Source organism: Monodon monoceros, unplaced genomic scaffold (genome assembly GCF_005190385.1).
Source record: "Monodon monoceros isolate NGI ecotype Baffin Bay Population unplaced genomic scaffold, NGI_Narwhal_1 Super_Scaffold_5, whole genome shotgun sequence".
Taxonomy (NCBI): domain Eukaryota; kingdom Metazoa; phylum Chordata; class Mammalia; order Artiodactyla; family Monodontidae; genus Monodon; species Monodon monoceros.
The window spans coordinates 2,393,019-2,418,436 of NW_021703782.1; the positions used below are offsets into that span (position 1 = coordinate 2,393,019).

Below are 25,418 nucleotides of genomic sequence, written 5' to 3' on the forward strand. Positions count from 1 at the left end.
GATGCACAGAAGGACAGCTACCCATAAGTTAACAGTGTCTTCTTCAGGGAAGTACATTTTCAGAAGAATGAATGAAAGGCAAGTAGCAGGCTTTACTTTTTATTCTTACCTCTTCAGTATTTTTTTTAAAGAACAAATGTTACATTAAAGTAACCTAAAACTAGAGACTCTGGGAGGGCTCATGCCAAGTGCTACTTCCCAGCACTTCTGCTGCCAGTGTCCTTATCCCCATGGTGAGCCACAGCCACCGCCCACCTCTGCAGGAGACCATCCAACCCTAGCAGGCCAATGAATTGGGAGACAAGGGATAACAACTTTGTTCAGTGAGCAGAGAGTCCAAGAAGATGGCAGACTAATGTCCCAGAGAACCATCCTGCCAGGCTCTGAATGCTAGTTTCTTTTACAGAACAAAGAGGCATTATAAGATTCAGGCTGCTAATGTTGGCATATGCACATTTAGCCTTAAAAGAGATTAACTTGAGAAGCAAGAAGAATTACAATCCTGCAGCCTGGGGAACAAAAACCACATTCACAGAAAGTCAGACAAGATGAAAAGGCAGAGGGCTGTGTACCAGATGAAGGAACAAGATAAAACCCCAGAAAAACAACTAAACAAAGTGGAGATAGGCAACCTTCCAGAAAAAGAATTCAGAATAATGATAGTGAAGATGATCCAGGACCTCGGGAAAAGAATGGAGGCAAAGATTGAGAAGATGCAAGAAATGTTTAACAAAGAATTAAAGAAAAAACAAACAGAGATGAACAATACAATAACTGAAACGAAAACTACTCTAGAAGGAACCAATAGCAGAATAACTGAGGCAGAAGAACGGATAAGCAACCTGGAAGACAGAATGATGGAATTCACTGCTGCGGAACAGAATAAAGAAAAAACAATGAAGACAGCCTAAGAGACCTCTGGGACAACATTAAACGCAACAACATTCGCATTACAGGGTTCCCAGAAGGAGAAGAGAGAGACAAAGGACCAGAGAAAATATTTGAAGAGATCATAGTCGAAAATTTCCCTATCATGGGAAAGGAAATAGTCACCCAAGTCCAGAAAGTGAAGAGAGTCCCACGTAGGATAAACCCAAGGAGAAACGCACCAGGACACCTAGTAATCAAATTGGCAAAAATTAAAGACAAAGAAAAATTATTGAAAGCAGCAAGGGAAAAAAAAAAATAACATACAAGGGAACTCCCATAAGGTTAACAGCTGATTTCTCAGCAGGAACTCTACAACCCAGAAGGGAGTGTCATGATATACTTAAAGTGATGAAAGGGAAGAACCTACAACCAAGATTACTCTACCCAGCAAGGATCTCATTCAGATCTGATGGAGATATCAAAAGCTTTACAGACAAGCAAAAGCCAAGAGAATTCAGCACCACCAAAGCAGCTCTACAAATGCTCAAGGAATTTCTCTAAGTGGGAAACACAAGAGAAGAAAAGGACCTACAAAAACAAACCCAAAACAATTAAGAAAATGGTCATAGGAACATACATATTGATAATTACTTAAACGTGAATGAATTAAATGTTCAACCAAAAGACACAGGCTTGCTGAATGGATACAAAAACAAGACCCATATATATGCTGTCTATAGGAGACCCACTTCAGACCAAGGGACACATACAGACTGAAAGTGAGGGGATGGAAAAAGATATTCCATGCAAATGGAAATCAAAAGAAAGCTGGAGTAGCAATACTCATATCAGATTAAATAGACTTTAAAATAAAGAATGTTACAAGAGACAAGGAAGGACACTACATAATGATCAAGGGATCAACCCAAGAAGAAGATATAACAATTATAAATATATATGCAACCAACAAAGGAGCACCTCAATACATAAGGCAACTGCTAACAGCTATAAAAGAGGAAATCGACAGTAACACAAAAATACTGGGGGACTTTAACACCTCACTTACACCAATGGACAGATAATCCAAAATGAAAATAAAAAAGGAAACAGAAGCTTTAAATGACACAATAGACCAGACGGATTTAATTGATATTTATAGGACATTCCATCCAAAAACAGCAGATTACACTTTCTTCTCAAGTGCGCAAGGAATATTCTTCAGAATAGATCACATCTTGGGTCACAAATCAAGCCTCAGTAAATTTAAGAAAACTGAAATCACATCAAGCATCTTTTCTGACCACAGTGCTATGAGATTAGAAATGAATCACAGGGAAAAAAAACACAAGCACATGGAGGCTAAACAATACGTTACTAAATAACCAAGAGATCACTGAAGAAATCAAAGAGGAAATCAAAAAATAACTCGAGACAAATGACAATGAAAACACGATGATCCAAAAACCTATGGGATGCAACAAAAGCAGTTCTAAGAGGGAAGTTTATAGCAATACAAGCCTACCTCAACAAACAAGAAAAATCTCAAATAAACAAGCTAACCTTACACCTAAAGGAACTAGAGAAAGAAAAACAAGCAAAACCCAAAGTTAGCAGAAGGAAAGAAATTGTAAAGATCAGATCAGAAATAAATGAAATAGAAACAAAGAAAACAATAGCAAAGATCGATAAAACTAAAAGCTGCTTCTTTGAGAAGATAAACAAAATTGATAAACCATTAGCCAGACTCATCAAGAAAAAGAAGGAAAGGACTCAAATCAATAAAATTAGAAATGAAAAAGGAGAAGTTACAACATACATCGTAGAAATACAAAGCATCCTAAGAGACTACTACAAGCAACTCTATGCCAATAAAATGGACAACCTGGAAGAAACGGACAAATTCTTAGAAAGGTATAACCGTCCAAGACTGAACCAGGAAGAAATAGAAAATATGAACAGACCAACCACAAGTAATGAAATCGAAACTGTGATTAAAAATCTTCCAAAAAACAAAAGTCCAGGACCAGATGGCTTCACAGGTAAATTCTATCAAACATTTAGAGAATAAGTAACACCCATCCTTTTCAAACTCTTCCAAAAAATTGCAGAGGAAGGAACACTCCCAAACTCATTCTATGAGGCCACCATCACCTTGATACCAAAACCAGGCAAAGATATTACAAAAAAAAGAAAATTACAGACCAATATCACTGATGAATATAGATGCAAAAATCCTCAACAAAATACTAGCAAACAGATTCCAACAACACATTAAAAGGATCATACACCATGATCAAGTGGGATTTAACCCAGGGATGCAAGGATTCTTCAATATATGCAAATCTATCAATGTGATACACCATATTAACAAATTGAAGAATAAAAACCATATGATCATCTCAATAGATGCAGAAAAAGTTTTTGACAAAATTCAACACCCATTTATGATAAAAACTCTCCAGAAAGTGGGCACAGAGGGAACCTACCTCAACATAATAAAGGCCATATATGACAAACCCAGAGCAAACATCATTCTCAATGGTGAAATGCTGAAAGCATTTCCTCTAAGATCAGGAACAAGACAAGGATGTCCACTCTCACCACTATGATTCAACATAGTTTTGGAAGTCCTAGCCACGGCAATGAGAGAAGAAAAAGAAATAGAAGGAATACAAATTGGAAAAGAAGAAGTAAAACTGTCACTGTTTGCAGATGACATGATACTATACATAGAGAATCCTAAGAATGCCACCAGAGAGCTACTAGAGCTAACCAATGAATTTGGTAAAGTTTCAGGATACAAAATTAATGCACAGAAATCTCTTGCATTCCTATACACTAATGATGAAAAATCTGAAAGCGAAATTAAGGAAACACTCCCATTTACCACTGCAACAAAAAGAATAAAATACCTAGGAATAAACCTACCTAGGGAGACAAAAGACCTGTATGCAGAAAACTATAAGACACTGATGAAAGAAATTAAAGATGATACCAATGGATGGAGAGATATACCATGTTCTTACATTGGAAGAATCAATATTGTGAAAATGACTATACTACCCAAAGCAATCTACAGATTCAATGCAATCCCTATCAATTTACCAATGGCATTTTTTACAGAACTAGAACAAAAAAATCTTAAAATTTGTATGGAGGCACAAAAGACCCCAAATAGCAAAAGCAATCTTGAGCGAAAAAAATGGAGTGGGAGGAATCAGACTCCCTGACTTCAGACTCTAATACAAAGCTACAGTAATGAAGACAATATGGTACTAGCACAAAAACAGAAACATAGATCAATGGAAGAAGATAGAAAGCCCAGAGATAAACCCACAAACCTATGGTCAACTCATCTATGACAAAGGAGGCAAGGATATACAATGGAGAAAAGGCAGTCTCTTCAATAAGTGATGCTGGGAAAACTGGACAGCTACATGTAAAAGAATGAAATTAGGACACTCCCTAACACCATACACAAAAATAAACTCAAAATGGATTAGAGACTTAAATGTAAGACCGGACAGTATAAAACTCTTAGAGGAAAACATAGGAAGAACACGCTTTGACATAAATCACAGCAAGATCTTTTTTGATCCACCTCGTAGAGTAATGGAAATAAAAACAAAAGTAAACAAATGGGACCTAATGAAACTTAAAAGCTTTTGCACAGCAACGGAAACCATAAACAAGATGAAAAGATAACGCTTAGAATGGGAGAAAATATTTGCAAATGAATCAACAAAGGATTAATCTCCAAAATATATAAACAGCTCATGCAGCTCAATATTAAACAAACAAACAACCTAATCTAAAAATAGGCAGTAGACCTAAATAGACATTTCTCCAAAGAAGACATATAGATGGCCAAGAAGCACATGAAAAGCTGCTCAACATCACCAATTATTAGAGAAATGCAAATCAAAACTACAATGAGGTATCACCTCACACCAGTTAGAATGGGCATCATGAGAAAATCTACAAACAACAAATGCTGGAGAGGGTGTGGAGAAAAGGGAACCCTCTTGCACTGTTGGTGGGAATGTAAATTGATACAGCCACTATGGAGAACAGTATGGAGGTTCCTTAAAAAACTAAAAACAGAATTACCATATGACCCAGCAATCCCACTACTGGGCATGTACACAGAGAAAAGCATAATTCAAAAAGAAACATGCACCCCTATGTTCATTGCAGCACTATTTACAATAGCCAGGTCATGGAAGCAACCTAAATGCCCATCGACAGACGAATGGATAAAGAAGAAGTGGTACATAAATACAATGGAATATTACTCAGCCATAAAAAGGAATTAAATTGGGTCATTTGTTGAGACATGGATGGATCTAGAGACTGTCATACAGAGTGAAGTAAGTCAGAAACAGAAAAACAAATATCGTATATTAATGCATGTATGTGGAACCTAGAAAAATGGTACAGATGAACCGGTTTGCAGGGCAGAAGTTGAGACACAGATGTAGAGAACAAACGTATGGACACCAAGGGGGGAAAGCCGCGGGGGGGTGGGGATGGTGGTGTGATGAATTGGGTGACTGGGATTGACATGTATACACTGATTTGTATAAAATTGATGACTAATAAGAACCTACTGTATAAAAAAGTAAATAAAATAAAATTCAAAAACAAACAAAGAAACAAAACAAAAAATGTAACCTAAAATTAATTTTTTAAAAATTAGAAAAATAGAATAGTGATGTCTAGTGACGAGGGAAAGAGGGGAGTGGGGAGAAGAACCCCTACTCCCCCCCCCCCTTTTTTTTTTTTTTGCGGTACGCGGGCCTCTCACTGTTGTGGCCTCTCCCGTTGCGGAGCACAGGCTCTGGACGCGCAGGCTCAGCAGCCATGGCTCACGGGCCTAGCAGCTCCGCGGCACGTGGGCTCTTCCCGGACCGGAACACGAACCCGTGTCCCCTGCATCGGCAGGTGGACTCTCAACCACTGCACCACCAGGGAGGTCCATGTTTTTTTAATAAACAACCCTCTTGGTTCAGTTCGGTAGATATTTACTGGGGACTACACAAATTTTAAGTTCCTTTCCATATTCACATAAGGCGCCGTAAGTAGAAAAATTAAATATAGTTCTCTGAGTTCGTTCATACAGTGGTAGAAATACACTTTTAGACAAATACCTCATAAAATGCACAAGTCTTATAACAGAAATGTGCACTGAGAAAGCAATTAACTCCAGCAGGGAGGGGTCAGGAAAAGTATAAAACGAAAATGAAAATTCAGCTCAGCTGAGTCTTATTGTTATACAGTCTACCTGGAGTGCCTGGGACACATGCTAGAAACCACCAATGCCTCGTTTTACAGATTAATGTTTTTCATTACCATATTTCCCATACCTGTACTCCTTTATAATTTGACAAAAATGTATTCAGCACCAACAATGTACCTGATATGGGCTGGAATTGGCCAAAAAAGTTAATAAAAGAGCTCACAGAGCAGCAGTCAGCAAATTTATTCTGTCAAGGGCCAGAGGGTAAATATTTCAGGTTTTGCAGACCCTATGGTCTCTGTCCCAAGTCAGATTTGCCACTGTAGTATAAATGCAGCCAGAGATTATATGCAAACAAATAAGCATGAACTGTTTAAATAAAACTTTATTTACAAAGAAAGACGTGGGCAGAGTTTGCTGGCCCGCATCAGAGACCAGGAGGGAGATGAGTAAGTAGAGCAGAGGTGATGCTCTGAGTGTTGACAGCACAGAGGACAACAGCCAACTCAGCCTGGAGGCGATAAAGCAAAACCTGACAGAAGACGAGGTTCCAGAGCGAAGTTGTGAGGAGGAGGAGGAGGGCACAAGTCTGTGCTCCCTCTGTCCGTCTAGTTCAGCCTGTCTTACATCAGGGCTGGAGGGGAGGGAAGGCCATTAAATTATAGGCCTGCTTCTAACCGCTCCTCCTCTTCACTTCCTTGTACACATTAGCTCACATTAATATTTACAAAATAATGTTGGGATAATGGCATTCTCTTGCTCAAAAGAGAATGTCCTTATTTGTCCCTATTTGCCAAATTCCAATGGTATAAAATGCTGAGCCAGCCCAACTAAACACATGGTAATTATCATACACTTAGACGTCTGAATTACAGCTTTATGTGTACGTGTCATTTCCATTACTATAGACTGCCTTAGAGCACTAAAACAGTTCCACAATCCACCTTCTCTGCTCCAAAACTCAGGTTTCTTTGTGCAATGAAATGTGTTAAAATTTACTAAAGTATGCTGTTTTAACATGTTTATTCTTTGTAAAAAATCTTTTGAGAAACTTTTACTGCCAAATATTATATTAGTGGAAAAACGGAACTTGGCTTTCTCTCTAATAGAACCGTAAATTGATCTTAGAGCGCCTGTAAGAGGTTATAAGAGCTTATTTACTATTTAACTTCCGTGTAATTTGCCCAGAAAGCAGATATCCCAGGTCCACCAGAATAGTTTTCTCTGCTTTCTACTGACTTTACCGTTTGTTTTTGAAGAAAGGTTCCTCACCTATGAGAGTGCTAAGGATCCTTATAATTGTATTACCTTCATGTATATTTAAAAAGATTTTTAATTGTAGTAAAATACACAGAACACAGAATTTACCACCTTAACCATTTTAAGTGCATACTTCAGTGGTATTAAGTACATTCATATTGTTGTACAACTTATCACCACCTGTACAACTCTTTTCATTTTGTAAAACTGAAACATTAAATGTTAAACAGTTCTCCCCACTCCCCTCTTTCCCTCTTCCCTAGACATCACTATTCTGCTTTCTGTCTCTATGATTTCGAGTACTCTAAGTATGTCATACACATGGAATCATACAGTATTCATCTTTTTGTGACTGGCTTATTTCACTTAACATAATGTTCTCAAGGTCAATCCACTGTATTATATGTCAGAATTCCCTTCCTTTTATAAGGATGACTGATATGGAGGGTTATTTCTGTCACTTTGCTATTTGTTTTCTATATGCCTTGTGGTTCTTTTGTCCCTATTTCCTGCATTACTGTCTTCTTTGTGCTTAGTTGACATTTGTATTGTGAAACATTTAAATTCATCTCTCATTTACTTTTTAAAAAAAATTTATTGATTTATTTATCTTTGGCTGTGTTGGGTCTTTGTTGCTGTGCACCGGCTTTCTCTAGTTGCGGCAAGCAGGAGTTACTCTTTGTTGCGGTGCACAGGCTTCTCATTGTGGTGGCTTCTCTTGTTCCAGAGCATGGGGCTCTAGGCACGCGGGCTTCAGTAGTTGTGGTGCGCAGGCTCAGTAGTTGTGGCTTGCGGGCTCTAGAGCGCAGGCTCAGTAGTTGTGGCACACGGGCTTAGTTGCTATGCAGCATGTGGGATCTTCCTGGCTCAGGGCTCGAACCCATGTCCCCTGCACAGCAGGCAGATTCTTAACCATGGTGCCACCAGGAAAGCCCCTCTCATTTCATTTTATATATTTGGTTGGCCAAAAGGTTCGTTCGGTTTTTTTCCGTAAGATGGCTCTAGTAGCATTTAGCTGTCTTTAACTTCGTTTGAAACAATTTTGTTAGATTGTATGTGACAGCTGTCATATCAGCATGCATTTAAAAAAAGACATCAGGGACTTCCCCGGTGGCGCAGTGGTTAAGAATCCGCCTGCAATGCACGGGACACGGGTTCGATCCCTGGTCCAGGAAGATCCCACACACCTCAGAGCAACTAAGACCGTGCACCACAACTACTGAGCTTGCGCTCTAGAGCCCATGAGCCACAACTACTGAGCCCGCATACTGCAACTAATGAAGCCTGTGCACCTAGAGCCCATGCTCTGCAACAAGAAGCCATTGCAGTGAGAAGCCCGTGCACCAGAACAAAGAGTAGACCCCTGCTCGCCACAACTAGAGAAAGCCCGTGCGCAGCAACGAAGACCCAAGACCCAATGCAGCCAAAATAAAATAATAATAAAAAAATAAAATAAAAATTAAAAAAGACATCAAAATTGGTGAATTTTTGTGTAGCCATTTTAATATTGAAGATGGAAGAGAAAAAGCAACATTTTCGGCATATTATGTTTTATCATTTCAGGAAGGTAAAAACACAACCGAAATGCAAAAAAAGATTTGTGCAGTGTATGGAGAAGGTGCTCTGACATGTCAAAAGCAGTTTGCACAGTTTCATGATGGAGATTTCTCACTGGACGATGCTCCACTGTCGGGTAGACCATATGAAGTTGATAGCGATCAAATCGAGACGTTAATTGAGAACAATCAACATTACACCACCTGGGAGGTAGCTATCATACTCAGAATATCCAAATCAAGGGCTGAAAATCATTTGCACCAGCTTGGTTATGTCAAACGCTTTGATGTTTGGGTTCCACGTAAGATAAGCGAAAAAACCTTCTTAACTGTATTTCCACAGGCAATTCTCCACTACTTAAATGTAATGAAAACGTTCTGTTTTTTAAAACAAATTGTGACAGGCAATGAAAAGGGGATACTGTACAATAATGTGGAACAGAAGAGATAGTGGGGCAAACGAAATAAACCACCAACAACCACACCAAAGGCTGGTCTTCATCCAAAGAAGGTGATATTGTTTATATGGTGGGATTGGAAGGGAGTTGTCTATTTATGAGCTCCTTCCAAAAACCCAAACAATTAATTCCAACAAGTACTGCTCCCACTTAGACCAACTGAAAGCAGCACTCGACGAAAGGAGTCCAGAATTAGTCAAAAGAAAACACATAATCTTCCATCAGGATAACGCAAGATTACATGTTTCTTTCATGACCAGGCAAAAACTGTACAGCTTGGCTGGGAAGTTCTGATTCATCCACTGTATTCACCAGACATTGCACCTGCGGATTTCCATTTATTTTGGTCTTTACAAAATTCTCTTAATGAAAAAATTTCAATTCCCTGGAAGCCTGTAAAAGGCACCTGGAACAGTTCTTTGCTCAAAAAGATAAAAAGTTTTGGGAAGATGGAATTATTAAGTTGCCTGAAAAATGGCAGAAGGTAGTGGAACAAAATGGTATATACGTTATTCAATAAAGTTCTTGGTGAAAAGGAAAAATGGGTCTTTTATTTTGACTTAAAAACTGAAGGCACTTTTTAGTCAACCCAAAAAGTGTATACCTATTTTCTCTGTGTTAACAAGGGGATTACTTTCGATACCATAAAATTACAATACTCTAATTTGGACTTCTACCAGCTTAACTCCAATAACATATAAAAACTCTGCTCCTGGGCTTCCCTGGTGGCGCAGTGGTTAAGAATCTGCCGGCCAATGCAGGGAACACGGGTTCAAGCCGTGGTAAGGGAAGATCCCACATGCCACGGAGCAACTAAGCCCGTGCACCACAACTACTGAGTCTGCACTCCAGAGCCCTCAAGCCACAACTACTGAGTCCGCGTGCTACAACTACTGAAGCCCATGTGCCTAGAGCCCACGCTCCGCAACAAGAGAAGCCACTGAAATGAGAAGCCCACACACTGCAAGGAAGAGCAGCCCCCCTCGCTGCAACTAGAGAGAGCCCACGTGCAGCAATGAAGACCCAATGCAGCCAAAAATAAATAAATAAAATAAATTAAAAAAAGAAAAAAAAATACTGCTCCTTTACATCTCTGTCCTACTTCTTTCAGTTGCTGATGTCACCAAATTACATCTTTGTACAATGATATCATTGTTTGTATGTTTCAAAACGTAAAACTAATAATTTTTTTTAAAGTGCATTAGTCTCTTAAATCATGTAGAAAAACAAAATGGGGAGTTACAAACCAGTTACAATAATACCAGCTTTTAGACTAGTAATTGCTTTTTAAAAAATTTATTAGTCTCAAATCATGTAGAAAAAGGGGAGTCACAAACCACTGCTGTAACAATTCTAGCTTTTATAACTGCCCGTGTATTTACCTTTACTGAGCTCTCCATTTCTCCACATGGCTTCAAGCCACTGTCTAGTGTCCCTTCCTTTCAATCTGCAAGACTCCATTTAGCACTTCTTTCAGTGCAACTCTAGTAGTAACAAATAGCTTCAACTTTTGTTTATCTGGAAATGACTCTCATTTCTGAAAGACAATTTTGCCAGATATAGGATTGCTGGTTGATAGCTTTTTTTCTTTTAGCACTTTGAATATATCAGCCCAGTTTCTCCTGGCCTGTAAAGTTTCCACTGAGAAATCTGCTGGAAATCTTACTGACGATTCCTTGTATGTGATGAGCCACATCCCTCTTGCCGATTTCAAGATTCTCTGGCTTTCAACAGTTAGGTTATAGTGTGTCTGGGTGTGGGTCTCCTTGAGTTCATCCTACTTGGAGTTCATTGAGTTTCTTGGATGTTTATATACATGTCTTTCATCAAATTTGGGAAGTTTTCAGCCATTAACTCTTCAAATACGTTGTCCGTCCCTCTCTCCCTCTTTTCCTTCCTATGATGCACATGTTGGTCTGTGTGACAATGTCCCACAGGTCCCTTAAGCTCTGTTCATTTTTCTTCAATCTTTTATCTTTCTGTTACTCAGACTCAATAATTTCCATTGTCCTAGCTTCCAGTTCACTGAGTCTTCTTCTTCAGGAAAGGTTCAAATCTGCCTTTGAATCTCTCTAATGAATTTTTCATTTTAGTTATTGTATTTTCCAGCTCCAGACTTTCTTTTTTGGTTTCTTTTTAGATTTTCTATCTCCTTATTGATATTTCTGTTTTGTTCATATAGTTTTTTTTGACTTTCTCCATGTCTTCTTTTAGCTTTGAGCCTCTTTAAGAGAGTTGTTTTCAACTCTTTGTCTAGTATATCTGCCATCAGATCTTTTTCAGGGACAGTTCCTGTTAGTTTATTTTTTTTTTCCTATGAATGAGCTATACCTTCCTGTTTGTTTTTTTTTTGGTGGAAAGTAGTCATTTGAATCTAAAAATGCAGTACCTCTGGAAATCAGATTCTTCTCCTTCCCCAACATTTGCTGTTTTTTGTGTTTTTGTTGATTGTTGTACGTTGTCTCTGAGCCAAGATCAGTGTGAGGCACAAACTTAAAATCCTCTCAGGTCTTTTCTGAGTCTGCATGTTTCTCTGGATATGCATGGTGACTTTTTTTTTTTAAGATGTTGGGGGTAGGAATTTATTTATTTATTTTTGCTGTGTTGGGTCTTCATTTCTACGCAAGGGCTTTCTCTAGTTGTGGCAAGCGGGGGTCACTCTTCATCGCGGTGCGCAGGCCTCTCACTATCACGGCCTCTCTTGTTGCGGAGCACAGGCTCCAAACGCACAGGCTCAGTAGTTGTGGCTCACGGGCCCAGTTGCTCCGCAGCATGTGGGATCATCCCAGACCAGGGCTCAAACCCGTGTCCCCTGCATTAGCAGGCAGATTCTCAACTGCTGCACCACCAGGGAAGCCCCATGGTGACTTTTTAATTTCCCTCAGATCCGTGGTTGCTTTGAATGCCTTAAGTTTTAACGTCTGTCTCCCCAAAGGTGAAAAGAGAGAAATGTAGCAGGGGGGAAAAGAGCTGCTGGCCCTTTAAATCCTCTGGAAGTCACTTCAGCCAGAAGGGGAGAGGCTTGCAACAAATTGGGGAGGAACAATAACAATGGCTGCCCACCTCTTTCCCCCCAGATCTGAAGCAGCCATCAACAATCAGAGCACAGATCCCTGATACGTGGAGGACAGGGACCTGTCTGCCCACCCTGGTTCCCACAAGGTGCATGCAAGCTGCTGCTGGGATGCGTGCACAGCTGGATGTCTCAGTGCTGGGATGTGGGGGATGAGTAGCCCCTGCTACCTAACTAAGAGGTGAAATTGACTGAAATTAACCACAATTTACTATCCAAGCCTTCCCCTGGAAGTTGCAAAGATTCAAGAGATTCCAGAGACCCAAAATAGTTACATCAGATAGATTCTGCCACTGTATTGTTGTACAGGTGGGGAGACAGATTCCTAGTGTTTCCTACTCTGCTATCTTCCCAGAATCTTCTCCATCTGTATTTATTTTAAAATACTTTATCTCTTTGATTAAATAGGTAACCAAATATTGCTTTTCAGGTACCCAAAACCGTCTCTTAATCAAGTGACCAAATCTCTGACAACTCTGTAATCTTTCCTTCCCAAGATTAGATCCTAAATTTAGAAAAAATAAAATAAAAATTCTAGGCTACCTCTCACCATATGTATTAGTTAGCTCAACATTTTTATAAGAGCTGCATGGGAAGACTTACCAAATCAACAAAGATGCTCAGCATTTCCTAGGTTAAGTTTGTATACATAAAATATTATTGGGCTTCCCTGGTGGCGCAGTGGTTGGGAGTCCGCCTGCCGATGCAGGGGACACGGGTTCGTGCCCCGGTCCAGGAAGATCCCACATGCCACGGAGTGGCTGGGCCCGTGAGCCATGGCCGCTGAGCCTGCGCGTCCAGAGCCTGTGCTCCTCAAAGGGAGAGGCCACAACAGTGAGAGGCCCGCGTACAGCAAAAAAATATATATATATTATTAATATAAATATTTCAGAAAATGCATGCTTTATGGAGGTCCCAGAGATTTGTCAATGACTTTGCTGTCCGTTTTTACCCTTAGGGAAAATATTCATCAAGCCAGTAACAAATACCCCTATGGAGAACTGTATTCTATTACTGGTTACTATAAGAAATTAACTACAGCCTTTCAGTCTCATTATCAAACAGGCCTTTGCTTCTTGATGACCAGAAGGCTCCTGGAAAAGACTGTACTAGGAACACTAAACTACTGACACCTCAGAAAACACACTCTTGAGTACAGGCTTCTGAGCTGACACTGCTGACGTTGAACAATGGACTGAGTCAATATTCCTAAGGCTTTTTCAGTCCAGAAGCTGATATACATCATAAAAGCAGACCCACCCAAAACCCAGCATGATAAGAATTACTAGGACTGAATGAACTGAATTAAATGAAATTTAATTACGTGTATTTATTTGAAATACAACTAGTATTATACATATATTTTTAACATTTCATCCTTCTATACTTAATGAACATATGAAGTTCTCTTCTTTCTCTTCTTAATCTATCTCTACCCTCAATTTAGTAAATCGTGCTTTTCTAGACTGAAATATAACATCTTGAAATGATTATCTGCTTCTCACTGACCCTTTCAGAATTTAGAAATAGTTTTACTGAGTTTTACTTTTCAGGAATATTGTAATTTTCATTGGTTCAATAAGAATGTACACTCCTTTTTACCAGAATATAACTACACAAATCAATTGTGCAACCAAAGCCATACTTGGACTGTCTTATGTGAGGATGAATTTCATTCAATCAGTTATGACAAGCCTGCTGCCCACAAATACACACAGAGCCAATTCCTACATTGTGCCACCAGGGTACTGGCCTAGTGCCTGACTTACAAGGTCTCAGCATCACAGGTGGCAAGGTCATTTAGTAGTAGCCAAAAACCTTGGCAAATCTGAAAACCCTCAAGAAGAAAGAAAATCACCCAAATTTATAGGTACTGCAGGTGAAATTCGGTGGAAAATGTACTGGGCTTGGTTTACTGGCCTTGGGATAGAAGAACAAATAGTATTTTAAAAAGTCCAATCTAAGATTCCTTATGAAAACTTCTGGACAGAAATCAATTCTGTGGCCTTAGTAGCTACATAGTTGCTCAATTCTGTAAGGCTCTGGATTTTCAGAGCAAACTCAAGGAAGTCTGTATGCCTAATTAACACTCTGACTGCACCTAAATATTAGGCCTAACCCTACGAGACCAGACTTTCTTTTAAAAGAACATACATTTGTAAATTACCAGGAGACGAGACCATCAGAAAATTTATCCAACACTTAGAAATAAGCCAAAAATAGTCAGTGGCACATCTTTTTAATATCTACGTGGGGAAAGGCCATTCAAGGATTGTTCAGCAGAATGTACTTACTTCATATCGTTGTTTACTACTAAGTAAAAGTCACAGACTTAGCCTGCTTCCTAACTTGACAAGGTTTTTTTCTAGTAAAGATGCAAACAAGGAAGTATCACTGAAGAGAATGGCTTGAGCAGTTGGAGAATTTCTTTGTCTCACGCGTCTCTGCTCCCACTTCCATTCTAGAGATGGAACAAAACCATCTCAGACTGATTTCAACCTACAGCCTACAGCAAAAATGGCCTCTGACCTCTGTTTTCCTGCTTCAAAGCTCAGAGAGTAGCAGGTTGTTTTTGTGTAAATAATTACCATTTTAAATAGGCTAACAAAACTTGTCATTTTGAAGGGTAGGAAAAAATGCTATTAACTTAAAAGACAGACTTGCCAAATTTTTATTGTTTTTATGGAATAATCTCAGATGGAAGAAAAAACTAGAGTAAATCTCCATAATTTCTAGGATTACAAGAAAAATATATGTACACACACACACATATATATCGTTATGTACTAAGAATATTTATCCAACAGAAAAATCAAATCCATAGGGCTTCCCTGGTGGCACAGTGGTTAAGAATCCACCTGCCAATGCAGGCGACACAGGTTCGAGCCCTGGTCCAGGAAGACCCCACATGCCGTGGAGCAACTAAGCCCGTGCGCCACAACTACTGAGCCTGTGCTCTAGAGCCGGCAAGCCACAACTACTGAGCCCACGTGCCACAACTACTGAAGCCCATGCACCTAGAGCCTGTGCTCCGCAACAAGAGAAGCCACAGCAATGAGAAGCCTGCGCACCACAACGAAGAGTAGCCCCCGCTCGCCCCAACTAGAGAAAGCCCGCATGTAGCAACGAAGACCAAAAATAAATAAATAAATAAATAAATTTAAAAAACTAAACTAAACTAAACCCATAGATTATCAATGTACTTTACAGTATAATGTTACGGAATTTAACAGCAAGCATTTTAAAGTCCAAAAGAGACAAAAGAATAAAAATAAGCACAAGCAATGGAATATATCAGATAAAACTGTAATTAAAAAATAGCACCTTGTACACAAACAAACATTACTATCTGACCTTCACCACAACAGTACCGTCGGCTACCTGGTAGGAATATCCCTACTACTGAGTGAGGATGTAAAGTCACAAAGCAGTTAAGTAACTTGTGAACGTAATTACCAAGCTGATAAGTAGGACAAGCACTCAAACCCAAGTCTTCTCACTCCAAGTTTTGGGCTCTGCCTAGTAGGCTTAATTGTGGAACATGAGGTAAGGAAAGCTTGAGGAATACGATACTACCCTACTCGATAGTACTTTTAACTCAAGCTCTCATCTTACCATATCTCCAAGTTGCTGCCAAGACCCTCAAAGTCCCCATCTGTGTGACGTTATCAGTCAGCTGATGAATTGTGCCAAGGCGGTGCTACCACAGACGCAGCCTTCCTCAGTACCTTGACATAAGCAGACTGGGGCCTCCGCTCTACAGTAAATTACAACCTGCTTGGAGAAACAACTCTAATGTGACATTATTCAGAGTACATTAATAAGGGTGCACGATGCACTGAAGGTGAGTGTAGACTGGGAGGAATCCCATGGACTATTAGGTCGGAGCTAGAAACAACAGATGTACAGACAGCAAAGCGGATGGACCAGAAACAGTCCTTAGGGGAAAAGTAAAACTGAATGAGATATAATACAACAGGTACACATTTAAAAATACACGTATACAAAACAATGATGGCTATTTTGCAGACACAGACAGAGATATTGATTAAAGACATTAGAAGGGCTGCCTAAGGATAGAGGGGAGTGGAACAGAAATGAGTACGAAGTGAAAAGAAACAAAGCAAGGGCTTTGCTGGAATGAAATATAATGCACCTCTTAAAACTAATGCAACTGATCTAGGGACTTCCCTGGCGGTCCAGTGGTTAGGACTCCGAGCTTCCACTGCAGGGGGGCACGGGTTTGATCCCTGGCTGGGGAACGAAAATCCCGCATACGGCGTGCCCGAAAAAACAAAACAAAACCTTATACAACTGATCTATATGGACCGACATGTCAAAGTAATCAAGATAATTTTTAAGCGACAAAAGCAAGACAGAGCATGGTACGTATACTATCCCATTTCTGAATACGCATGTCTCAGTGTATACGTGTGTATGTTCAATATGAAAAAGAAAGCACACCAAACCAAAAGCAGTGGTAATCTCAGGGACAGAACGGCAGGGGAAGACGGCTTTCCATCTCCAAACCTCTGAATAATTTTACAATTTAAGTTTGTAAAAAGAACATTTTATAAACTCTGCTGTTAGATAGGGGTAGGTTCAAACACCAACTGTGACTTTGGGCAAGCTACTTAACCTTAGCTTTCTTACCTATTAAATAGAGAAAACTACAGTACGCTAATTCAAAGGGGGATTTAAGAATTAAAAGAGACAACAAATGCAACACTCCTAGCACAGAGCTCCCTCCATTCTCCTATGTAATAGCCTGCAATTAAAATTAAGGATGGGTGATAATGAGAAATGCAATAGGAATTCAGAGAAAGAAAAGATCATGGAAAATCAGAGTACCTATGGAAAATCTAAAGAGGCTGGGACTTGAGCTGAGTTTTTTTAAAAATGGTAAAATGTTAGTCAGGGATGCGGAGGAGAAGGTACTACCAAAATAAAATAAATAATCAAAAAAACACACAGGAAGAAGAATGAGAGGTATAAACCTGTGTCCCAGTGCCAACCACAAAATGAATGTGCGATAAATATCTGGTACATCCATGAAAAAGGGTGCACACTAGGGAACAGGAAACAAGACTGTGTACGTAGAATAGCTCATATTTTAGAGATCCTTGAAATCAAAACGAAGACTGGATTTCACGCAGTTGCAGGGCAAGGCTTCTAGAGCTGGAGTTAACGGCAAAGCCACATTCTAAGATAAGGTGGCAGTAAGCCAACTGACAGCATACAGAGTAATCAATCAGCTACCCGCATAAAAATATAGTTACACACACACACACACACACACACACACACACACACACACAGGACACAACGTATACGACACACACAGCAGCATCGCCATAGACGGAAACGAGACGGGACCTGAACTCAGGAGGGAGGTCACGAGAGCTGGGGTAGGCGCCCAGTTAATACTCGTAGTACAAACAAACAAGCACTGAATGAATTCTCAACAACACTTACGGAGTAAGAGCCAGTCTCCCACGTGCTAACTCACCTGGTCCTCTTGAAACAAAATGCCTTTCTGGGCATTTATTCGTTTAAACAGATCCCCTCCTTCACAGTAATCCATCACTATGTAGAGAGAGCCATTTTCTAAAAAATATAAACGTTACAGTCCATTTTTTAAAATGTACATCAAAAGCATAGCTACATTAAAGGTACCTAAAGGGTTTACTAAAAAGCAGCAATTAATTAAATACGTTGCACTAAACTAAAAACAGAACCACAGCCAGAAGAATTGAAGTGCAAAGTCAAGGTTTACTGGACGTACAGACTGTGCGGTAACTTGGGTTAACAGGCAACTCCATCATTAATGACTTTTCTGCCAAGAATATATCATCCCATTATCCACACTGACATAAACATCTCTGCAATATGGACAAAATGCAGACAGATATAGTTGATTTCATTAATAGATATATTTCCTTAAACGTCAACTATAAAAATCACATTTTTCCAATCATTTGTCAGAGATGGGTAACCTTGGTTTTTAGCTGACCATTACTTTCCAGCTTTATTTCATCCACTTAATTACCTGTTAAACAAACAAAATAACAGATGCTGCGATGAACTGTCAGGACTCAACAGTGAGACAGTCTCTACTCTCCTGGAGCTCTCTTTGTAGTGATATATAATCTGTGAACGAACATGAAGATGGGGCACTTCCCTAATCACCTGTATGCCTCAGTCCACAGGATAAAAGACTTCCATGACCCTTCCTGTGGTAGACAGGATGAGAAGAACACTTCTAATCCTTCTCTCCACCCTCACTCTTCCATAGGACTAAGACCACACCACTTCTTCCCAGGTAAGGAAGAGTGGCCAAGATCACCTATTACAGCTCAAGGAACAGCCTTCCCAGAGTTCACTTCTCTTGCTGCCTTGTGCTGATGGCCTTGCTCCCGGCACCTTGGATGGTGGTCTTGTTACTCGCGGTGCTCACATTCACCTTGTATACACTGCTTCCAATGTGCCCAGGGTTGGGAACCTACATGAATGAGCTGATTAAGAATCTGTGTAACTCTTTACAATTGACACGAAAAGATCATCCAAATATACATGTGAGAAATCACTGTGCGGAAAAAAAAAAAAAAAAACAGAAAACCGTACAATCTACTACTTATGAAAAATATGTATAGAATGTCACCATTTACATAGCATGAGAAACAAAAAGCCAAAAAAAAAAGTACCGTGTGCTATGATTTATGTATGCTTATTAACGCTCAGAACATTTCTGGAGGGAAACTCAAGATAGTGGTAAAACAGTGGGTACCTCCAGGAGGGAAAAGCATGTGACTCAAAACTAGAAACAGAAGGCAAATTTTTTACTGTTATGTAACCTTTGAATTCTGTACCATCTGCATGTAGCAAAAATTAAATAAAACCATTACAAGGTTTTTTTAAAAAGGTGTGTGTGTTTGTGTGTGAGAGACAGAAACAGACACAGAGACAGGGAGACAGAGAAGGTTAAACAGGACCTGAGAAAGGAAATGGAGAAGCAATCCTGAAGAAAAATATCTGAGCTCTGCTATATTTTTTGCTGTTTAAACAATTGTCATTTATTTTGGGATAAGTACTAGTTAAAATGTAAGGTTAAAAGAAAAGTCTTTTCTGCATGAGGGAAATACTAATCTGTTTTGTATTCCTTCGATCATTCAAGCATCTGAGTGCCAACTATGTTCCAGGCACTTTGCACAAGATGCCAGGGATACAGAAATATAAGACACCACCCCTATCACCAATGGGCTCACACAGTACTGAAGAAACACCCTCCAAAAAACCTCAACATAATGACCACCTAGAAACTGCTTGAAATTGAAGCAAAAAGACTGTAAGGCGAGTGACAAAGCCTCAAGGCATGTTAAAAACGACCGAGAGTTTAAGAGAGGACACGAACCACGACCTCTCAGCGAAGCACGCACTGCTGGCAGGCTAACCCTGTAATTCTAACACTTTGCTCCCTTCATCGCCTCTCACTTGAGAAGCTGAAAAAAATCCCAGATTCCCTAATTCCCAGTCTCCCCTACAGTTGGAGGTGGTCACTGACTCCATATCGGTCACTAAGATCTAGGAGGAAATCTGAACAGTGGCTTCTGAGAAAGCACTCGGACACAGGACAGACAAGAGCAAGCTGCTGGTGCTGCCCTTGCCCCTTCTTTTGGCATCTTTTGGATGCAGGCGCTGCCTGGAGTTGCAAAGCGTCTTCTCAGGACAAGGAGACAGGATTAGGCTTAAAACCGTGCCTATTAAGGATGTCAGAGTAGAAATCAGACAGGGCCTAAGCTGCCATATACACCCTATACACAGGACAGCTCATCTTTCAGACTTCCTGTTAGGTGAGATCATTAAATATCTTTCTCACTTAAGCCAATACTGGCCAGATTTTCTGTTACCTGCAGCAAAAAGCAATCCAAATTTAGCCTCAAAGAAAAGCTTTCTTCAAGTACACAGAGAAGTTAGATTTTGGCAACACCAATGGGGAACAAGGTGAATGCCAACACAAGCTCCATAAGTGAGACTAAAAAGCTTCCATTAAAGATATAAAAGCTACTTTTGCAACAGTAAGAAGTAAAACAAACTTATGAGGTTAAAAAAACACAGACTGTAGGAAAATACAAATAAAAGAATGAAAGCAGTTAGAAGGTGATAGCTAGAGACAACTAAAAACAGAGAGCAATATATGAATAACAGTAGAGAAAACAGAACCATATATAACACAGATACCCCAATACACAGTGACACAACACTTTCTCAATGATAAGGTCAAATTTTTAAAAATTTTAAAATGTTAGGAATATAGACAAAAATGTCTAATTATAATATTTAATATAATCTAATTATACATTTATATACCTGAAAATACTGTTTTCTCCCCACTCTCCAGTTTTACAAAACAGTTTTATCTGAATTTTTCACATGTGTCATCAATATAAATGTCTTTTATTGATTCACCTATGTTTTCCCGATACACATGATCTTCATTTCCTTTTAAGTTAACTGAAAGAGAGCACTTTTAAAATCTGCTTATGTTGTCAGTGGAATTTTTTCTATGTCCTAATTCCCATACACATAAGATTGGGACCTTAAAAAAATCATCCTAGAGAGTTCATATGCATGATTGTCACAACATAACCATACTGCCTTTTAAGTGACTTTAGAAGGCTTACAATAGTATCTGCAATTATGACATCAGTATTAAATTTCTCTGATGCTTCTTTTTAAAACTGATTCTGCCTGAGGACCTCTATAAGCACTCAAAACTAACTCAGTGAAGTTTTCTTCCCCAAAACCACTTTGTTATTTAATGTATTTTAAAATTTGAGAACACATCCTGTAATACAAGAGACTTTATAAGAAAGAATTCATCTGTAAGCTAAGACAACTTTATGACAAACAAATTTTGGAATATTTTTCCTTATCTTAAGATATATATGGATTCTTTAAAAACAGTGAAATGAAAACTTGCCTGAAACAAAGAAAAACCAGAATCTGCAGGCAGAAGGGGTACAAAATGTTCCAAGAGAGACAGAATCAGAATTATTAATACTAAGCCATATTCTGGTGAATTTCAATTCTAAAGAAAGAATCCTTCGAGCATTGAGGAAAGATAAATTACCTTCAAGAGGAGAAGCTTTATGCTGACCTCAAACTTTTCTACAGAAACATTCAATGCCAGAAGATATAATGTGATTGTAAGGGAAAAGGGGTCATCAAAGATATTTACTCACGTATAAAAGCATCAGTTAGACACTCTCAGAAATGCAAACAGTAACTGCATTGAGGGAATACAGCATCCATAAGCTCGTCATGAAAAAAAATTGATGAAATCCAGAAAAGTTGGAGATAAATTCAAGTATCTCTGGAAAGGGGTATCTAAGTTATAAAAGAACTAACAATAAGAATTGAATCTGTCTAAATATAGAACCAAGGCCAAACAACTCTAAGAATTATAATTTCAGAACAAAAGATAATATTAAATATTTTTACCCTGTCAAGATGAACAAAAATCAGTGGGGAGGAACTGTAAAGACACTAATTTCCTCACCTTTCATGGCAGACATTCAAAATAACATCAAAATTTTCACTTTTTTTAACCAACTTGCTTATTTTTAAAAATTGAGAGATTTAAAATGTTCACATATGTAAGTTATTTTTAATCATTTTAGAGAAAAATTAAATATTTGTGTTTCAGAGCTCCCAAAAGCTCTATGAGAAACTAAGAGGTCCAAAGAGCTACATGATTAAAATGAGAAGATGGCTCAGGTGAGGCAGAAACAGGGACCAAATTCTATACCAAATGTATAGAATCACCAGACGAAACTACATCTTATAAATCTGAGAATGAACTTATAGGCCAGGGTTGGAGAGCTTGTGAGAAAAAGGAACTCTCATGCCCCTTAGTCTAAGGACTCCACTCCTAAAAGACTGCCACAGTACACAGACACCTGTACAAGGAGGTCCAGTGCAACACTACCTGTAACAGTGAAACACTAAATACAACCTAAGTACCCATAACAGAAAAGAGGCTAAACAAATTGTGATACAGCCATAAAGTGCATCCGATGGAAAACACTGCAGATGTTACAAGAAAGTTGTAAAGAATGGGGTGCATCAATACACAGTGACATGGAAAGATACCCATGAGAGACAAAGTGAAAAGAACTAGAAGCAGACATACATAGATACAATCCCACTTGTTTTTAAATGTCAAAGGCTACAAACATATGCCTGTTCCACACGGTCACAGAAAATACAGGAAGGAATCAATGTGGAATTATTCACATTGCTAACCCCTAGGGAATGAGAATGAGTGGGAGGAACAGAGAGCTTGGGGTTCATGCATGTCTGCACTCCTGAATACGTTTACCATGAGCATTTACTCCTTTAAAACTAAACGCCAGTAACAATATAACCTTATTTAAAGAACGTGCTATCCCTTTTGAATCATTCAGATGTTTCTAGGTGAAGCATTCAACATAAATACAAAACGTCTGATAGAACATGTGTTGACATACATTCAAACCTTTTACCTTGAAATAGTAAAATCTTGGTGATGAAAGAAGAAACTAAAAGACACATGCTAAGGGAAAGATAAATAAAGAAAATTCAAGGTCCTGAGAAAGAAGAGATGGTTAACATTGTACTCTTTCACATGAGCTTTATAAAGCCTCATTTCACTGCCATCATAAAATAAATAAACTGAGTACTTTATGGCATAAGGCGTTAATGATCCATATACTTTTTAAAAGTATGTTCTACTTTACTAGATACCAAGTTTATTTGGGAACAAGGATACTTTAATTCAGCTGCTGAAACTGGTATGTAATGTGACCCTGAAATGGTCATTTAAACTATCTTTTACTTTCAATCTAGATTATCTTTCTATTTTGCAACTGACAGAGATTTATGATAATGGGAATGACTTCAATAAACCACCTTTTCCTGCCTTTAGAGAAGCTTTGTCTTATCTTAGTTCCTGCATTACCAAATATGATGGTAGATATTTCCAAAACAGCAATACTTTATAATATTTTAAGAACCTGAGAACACTCTCAAGCAGGATACTTTCTAAAATCAGAACATTTTCTCAGTGGCAGTGGTGGTAGCACTTAAAAGAAGTTTAGTTTATAAAGGTGTAAATGACTGTTCCTCCTATGTCTAAAATGCATGCGTATACTTTTCTTCCTGAGAATAATTCACAAAAAGATCCTTAAAAGGGAAGTATACAACAGTTGTCATAAGGCTTAGGAGTTCTTTTGAGCGCTCTTGCAAAATTTATCTGACCTTCAAATGATTCTCTATACTGGACAATATTTGGATGCTTCATGTTTGCCAGCACTGCAACTTCTCTCCTTGATTCTTCCCTTTCTTTACTGGACATCTTAAATAGAAGGAAAAAAGAAAAGAGTAAATTAAGTAAATAAACAACATAATCATCCATCAAAAAGAGAGTGGTTAAAAATAATGCTACCGGGACTTCCCTTGTGGCGCAGTGGATAAGACTCCGTGCTCCCAATGCAGGGGGCCTGGGTTCAAACCCTGGTCAGGGAGCTAGATGCCACACGCATGCCGCAACTAAGGAGTCCGCAAGCCGCAACTAAGGAGCCCGCAAGCCGCAAGGAGCCAGTAAGCCACAACTAAGGAGCCCGCAAGCTGCAACTAAGGAGCCCGCCTGCCGCAACTAAGACCCAGCACAACCAAATAATAAATATTTTTTTAAAAATAATAATGCTACCAATGAAGCACAGCCCAAATACTAAAATATAGCTAGAAGTTAAAAAGAATAAGTTGAAGGCACAAATACAACAAAAACATTTTAAGATGTTCAAACCAGATTAAGTCACAGAACAGTGGGTGAGGTTTCTTTTTTAAACACATAAACATGAGCACACATCACAGAAAAAAATCTGAAAGGATTTACAGACTCTTCTGCAATTAGTGGTTGTCTCTGCGATTACGGCAGTCTTTCACTTTAGGTCATGCATTGCCATATATTTTTTTATTCTCTCCTGTAACCAGACTTCTACTTGGATGACCAAATGAAAAATATACTTACGCTTGAGATGTTAATTTCTTTGATAACATACTGTCTGCCATCTTCTATAGAATTAACGAGAATGGCTTTTCCGAATGAACCTTCTCCAATCTTCTGTGCTCTAACATACTTCTCCATGGTTCTTTTTCTAAGGCATCTTAACAGATAGGCTAGATATTTAAAAAAAAAAGAGTAACAGTTAATAGAAACAAAGCATGTCATCTATAACAATTATAATATTTAATTCAAATTCTATTCCTCAGTGATTTGCTTACTTAAAAAAAAAGATATATAAAATCTTTACTGAAGGTTAAATAAACTTTAACTCAATTTTAGTCATGCAACCTAGAGATAGCTAAAAAGAGAAAACCAGTGACATTTCAATCTTATAAGAATACTTTGGAAAGTCAAATACTGTACATACTTAATGGAGGATGAAGCAAACCTTTTCCTACATGAACTAATTAATTAGCAGCATTACTTTACTACCTGCAATAAGAACACAAGCTTAGCAAGACTATTTCCCAAAGTTATTTACCTAATCCTCTCTTATTAGACATTTAGGCTGTTTACAGTGTTTGCTATTATAAAAGAACTTTAGATTAAATTTCTGTACATACATTTTTATGTACTCATTATAAAGATTTCCATAGTACACACTGTGAGTTCAAAGAATATGCACATGTTAAAGCTTTCAAACACACTGCTTGTCTTACAGAAACGCCTACTAGCTTGCTTGCATTCTGACCAGCAGTGAAAAAAAATGCCTGTTCCTACGTACTCTTTTAACAGTGGTTATTATTTATTAAAATATTTCAGAGGCAATAAAGGGTAGTAGTCAAAGAGCACTAAAACCTTAGAGTCAGAGAGCCTGGGTTTAAATCCTGGCTTTAGCACTTATTTGCTATTTGAC

At 38.7% G+C, this 25,418-nt stretch overlaps 1 protein-coding gene across 4 annotated transcripts in view; it reads right to left on the reverse strand.

Annotated features, from left to right (window-relative positions):
- Window positions 1–25,418, reverse strand: part of NEK1 (NIMA related kinase 1) — a 212,879-nt gene that overhangs the window by 170,942 nt on the left and 16,519 nt on the right. For all 4 annotated transcript variants that reach the window (XM_029201660.1, XM_029201661.1, XM_029201662.1 and 1 more), the window contains exons 2-4: window positions 24,527–24,675; window positions 23,755–23,851; window positions 17,966–18,063 (exon numbers count right to left, since the gene is read on the reverse strand). In XM_029201660.1, the coding sequence (XP_029057493.1) occupies window positions 17,966–18,063; window positions 23,755–23,851; window positions 24,527–24,643 (312 nt within the window). In that variant the 5' untranslated portion in view covers window positions 24,644–24,675. The remainder of the gene's footprint in view (window positions 1–17,965; window positions 18,064–23,754; window positions 23,852–24,526; window positions 24,676–25,418) is intronic.